Source organism: Poecilia formosa, unplaced genomic scaffold (genome assembly GCF_000485575.1).
Source record: "Poecilia formosa unplaced genomic scaffold, Poecilia_formosa-5.1.2 Scaffold490, whole genome shotgun sequence".
NCBI lineage: Eukaryota > Metazoa > Chordata > Actinopteri > Cyprinodontiformes > Poeciliidae > Poecilia > Poecilia formosa.
Window position 1 is genome coordinate 274,259 of NW_006800429.1, and position 3,752 is coordinate 278,010.

The window sequence follows — 3,752 nt, forward strand, 5'->3', positions numbered from 1 at the left end:
TAACAAAAAAGTGCGTTATGATCGATTAAATGCGCTGATACGTTATGGTGCCTGTTAAACACCTAACGCTGAGTGGAGTACCGTTCCAAGATGGCCGCCCCAAATCTCGTCAGCGGCAATAGGCGAGAGCGGTCCATGAGGCGTTTATCCTTATATTATGTCTATGGTCCTCCCTAACATAAGTTATAACGGCCAGATCTCCTGTTTAAAAAGAAGTTGAAGTTTGCCACCTAATACATATGAGGTATGTGTCTTATTAACTTTACATTTTCTTTGAGAAAATAACATTGACTGTGTTCTCTTTCTTTGTAATGTTAGCTATGAGCAATTCAAGCCAATCCTACCTTGCTGTAAGTTAATGTTAGCCAAAGATATTAAACTCCATAACTGTAAGGTTAGCCTTTAATTTTAGACGTATTTTAAAGGATAAAAATAAAAGACATTTTCCCTCCAATTTTAATCGGGCAAATTAAAAGCTACTATGTTAGTCAAAGTTATCCTTATTTAGCGTCTTGGCTGATGTGACATGGTGCTTGTGTTCTGTGCTTTGCTGACTTTAACCATATGGGGGGACAAAGGGTGCTAATGAAGATGAGCTACCATTGGTAATTCTTGTATTACTATTTTCTCCAGGTGAAGGGGGATGTGAGAGGACAAGTAAGAGGGGAAGGGGGAGCAGGAATCAACATCCACCGAGTTGTTAAGTTACATTTTAGACAACTGTTGTTGTCAAATGTAAAACTGGTGTTTATTAATAAACTTCTTGCAAACATCCACAAGCCAGAGTATTTGATTGGAAATAATTTCGAATACTCATTAAGTGAAGAGATACACTCATGTGCCTGAAAGTATACATTAAATGATGCAATATGAATAAGAACAGGCTGTATGAACTTCTGCCAAACAAATATTTGATCAGAATAATTTTGTTCAGCTCTAGTCATTTTGCTTCTTGTATTAAGAAATCATTATATTATACTTTAAAACAACCAGTCATGTTAACTAGTCATTTGTCTCCCAGTCTACCATCTTTATAACTGTTGTTACTTGTTCCACTTTATTTCAGGTAGGGGGAAATATTAATGACTGTGTTAAAGTTTTTGACAGTGTAATACCACTTAATGACATCTGTAACTAGTCCAATGTTAAAGGAAAAATATTAATCACAATTATAATGATCTCATAACTGTCAAAGTTAAGACTAACAACAAATGACATAGTTATAATACACAAGGATACATAACATTTAAATTTTGATAATGAACTATTATGACAATTATTGTAGATGGTGATTCTTGGTTAATGTCAAGTTGTCATAATAAAACATTTTAAATAATGCCAACTTTGCTTTCAAAATGTCATTATTTATCAAATGACACTTTATGACAAGTCATAAATATTTATGAAGACTTATTCAAGTTTATGACAGGTATTATGTCAGTCCTTTGCATGACTGACATGCATAAGACTGACATTAGGTACATTACATTAGGTGTCATGTTCCGTGTTTCTGTGTGTTTATTTTTGAGATTTTCTGTGTTTAGTCCTGTTTCTGTCCTGTCCTCCCCTGTTGATTGATTCCAGCTGTGTCTCGTTCCTGTGATTACCCTCCCAGTGTATTTAGTCTCACCTGTTGTCTGTGTTCCTTGTCGGATCCTTGTCTAAGTTTGTGATTTGCTGCCACGCCTGTTGCTCCTGCCACACTCTCCAGTGGAACTGCCTAGTCCTGGATTGTGTTAGCTCGCATGTTAGTCCGTTTCTCTGTTGCTACCGGTATTAGCTGTTGCTAACTCTGCCATGCTGCCAGTTCTGGACTGTCGAGTCGTCTTTATTAAAACCATTATTTCACCCACATCTTGGGTCTCAGCGTCTTCTCCTCACCTTACCACCACCCAACCTGACAGAAGGATCCGACCACTAAACGGTGAGGAACGCAATTTTCATCATGGGGCCTGAGACCTGGAGTGAGTATACGGAAGCAGACTACCTCCGCCTCCTCCAGCAGTACAGAGGCCACCCGACCCTCTTTGACCTAGTTCTGGGACTATACCAGATCTACCTGCAGGAACGACCTACCTCCAACCTCGCTCCGTCAGCCTCTTCATGGTTTCCCGCGCCCGTCACACATCCACCTGTTACCACTCCTGTTCCTCTGAGGTCCCAGCCGCCGTCTGAGCCCGCAGAGCCTGCTCCGTCCGAGCCCGCAGCAGCAGCCGGCGCTCCGCCCGGTCCTCCAGAGCCTGCTCCGTCCGAGCCCCGGCTGCTGCGACGCCGCGCCCACCGTGGCTCAAGCTCCACCTCCTGCGACGCCGCTCACCGGACCTCCCATGGGAGCTCCACCTCCTGTGCCGTGGGCGGCCCCCGGACTGTTTTTCTGTGTTTCAATTCCTGTGTAGATTTAGTTTTGTTTCTGGACTCTGGCCCTCCTGCCGTCGCCCCTCCGCCCACCCTGTTGTGTTGTTTTTTGTTTGGGACTGTTTTTGGATTTTTCTGTAGTGCGTCTGGTAGCCACCCCTTGAGGAGGGGGTACTCTCATGTTCCGTGTTTCTGTGTGTTTATTTTTGAGATTTTCTGTGTTTAGTCCTGTTTCTGTCCTGTCCTCCCCCGTTGATTGATTCCAGCTGTGTCTCGTTCCTGTGATTACCCTCCCAGTGTATTTAGTCTCACCTGTTGTCTGTGTTCCTTGTCGGATCCTTGTCTAAGTTTGTGATTTGCTGCCACGCCTGTTTGTCCTGCCACACTTTCCAGTGGAACTGCCTAGTCCTGGATTGTTAGCTCACATGTTGGTCCGTTTCTCTATTGCTACCGGTATTAGCTAGCTATTGCAAACTCTGCCGTGCTACCAGTTCTGGACTGTCGAGTTGTCTTTATTAAAACCATTATTTCACCCACATCTTGGGTCTCAGCGTCTTTTCCTCACCTTTCCACCACCCAACCTTACATTAGGTAATAAAGTATTACCTAATGTACAAATTAAAGTGTGAAGAAGAAACCGTTCCAAAGATGAACCCCGTTGAGAGACAGTTGTAGTCACGACATGGGTTTCTTAACATTACATCAGTCAGTATGCAAACATAAGCACACCCATCCAAAGATAAACTATATCTACCAATAGGAGCATTGCTGCTGACAGATGGTAAAAATTTTCCCACAGATACGACGCTCCCCTCCATACACTGCTTGTTACTGTTTATTTGTATTGATTCTATTTAAGACTTTTGTTGCTGTATTGTGACTTACTATAACTGGTTACAGCTATCGGTTTTCAGACTGATGGAAAACTTCACCTACAATAGTTTTATGCTCCAGCTGGAGGCCATAGATTTCACAAAGGATGTTGTTTACACCGCCTTTTTCTTGTTCCTAGCTTTCTACATTTTTACTATGTCTCTTAACTTGGGATTTTTGATTCTAGTTATTACTGAGAAGAACCTTCACCAGCCCATGTACATTCTGTTTTGCAAGCTGACAGTCAGTGATATCATTGCAGCTACAGAAGTCTTTCCTCGCCTGCTGGTGGATATTTTGAGGCCTCCGTCTGAGCGCCTCATCAGTTACTATGAGTGTATGGTTCAGGCGTTTCTGACTCATTTGGTGAACAGCACTTGCCACACGGTGTTGATGATCATGGCCTTTGACAGATATGTTGCCATCTGCAACCCTCTGCGTTACTCTGCGATAATGACCAGCAGGATGTTGGTGAAGCTGTCGGTGCGCGCCTGGGGTGTTCCCTTTTTGTTTGTTTCGGTTCT

The 3,752-nt window shown here is 42.9% G+C and overlaps 1 protein-coding gene across 1 annotated transcript in view; it reads left to right on the plus strand.

The window, feature by feature from the left end:
• Positions 1 to 3,074: 3,074 nt before the first annotated feature.
• Positions 3,075 to 3,752, plus strand: part of LOC103156646 (olfactory receptor 181-like) — a gene marked incomplete at its 3' end in the record, with an annotated part of 1,132 nt that continues 454 nt past the window's right edge. Inside the window, exon 1 of the mRNA XM_016664498.1 lies at positions 3,075 to 3,711. Coding sequence (XP_016519984.1) covers positions 3,274 to 3,711 — 438 coding nt within the window. The remainder of the gene's footprint in view (positions 3,712 to 3,752) is intronic.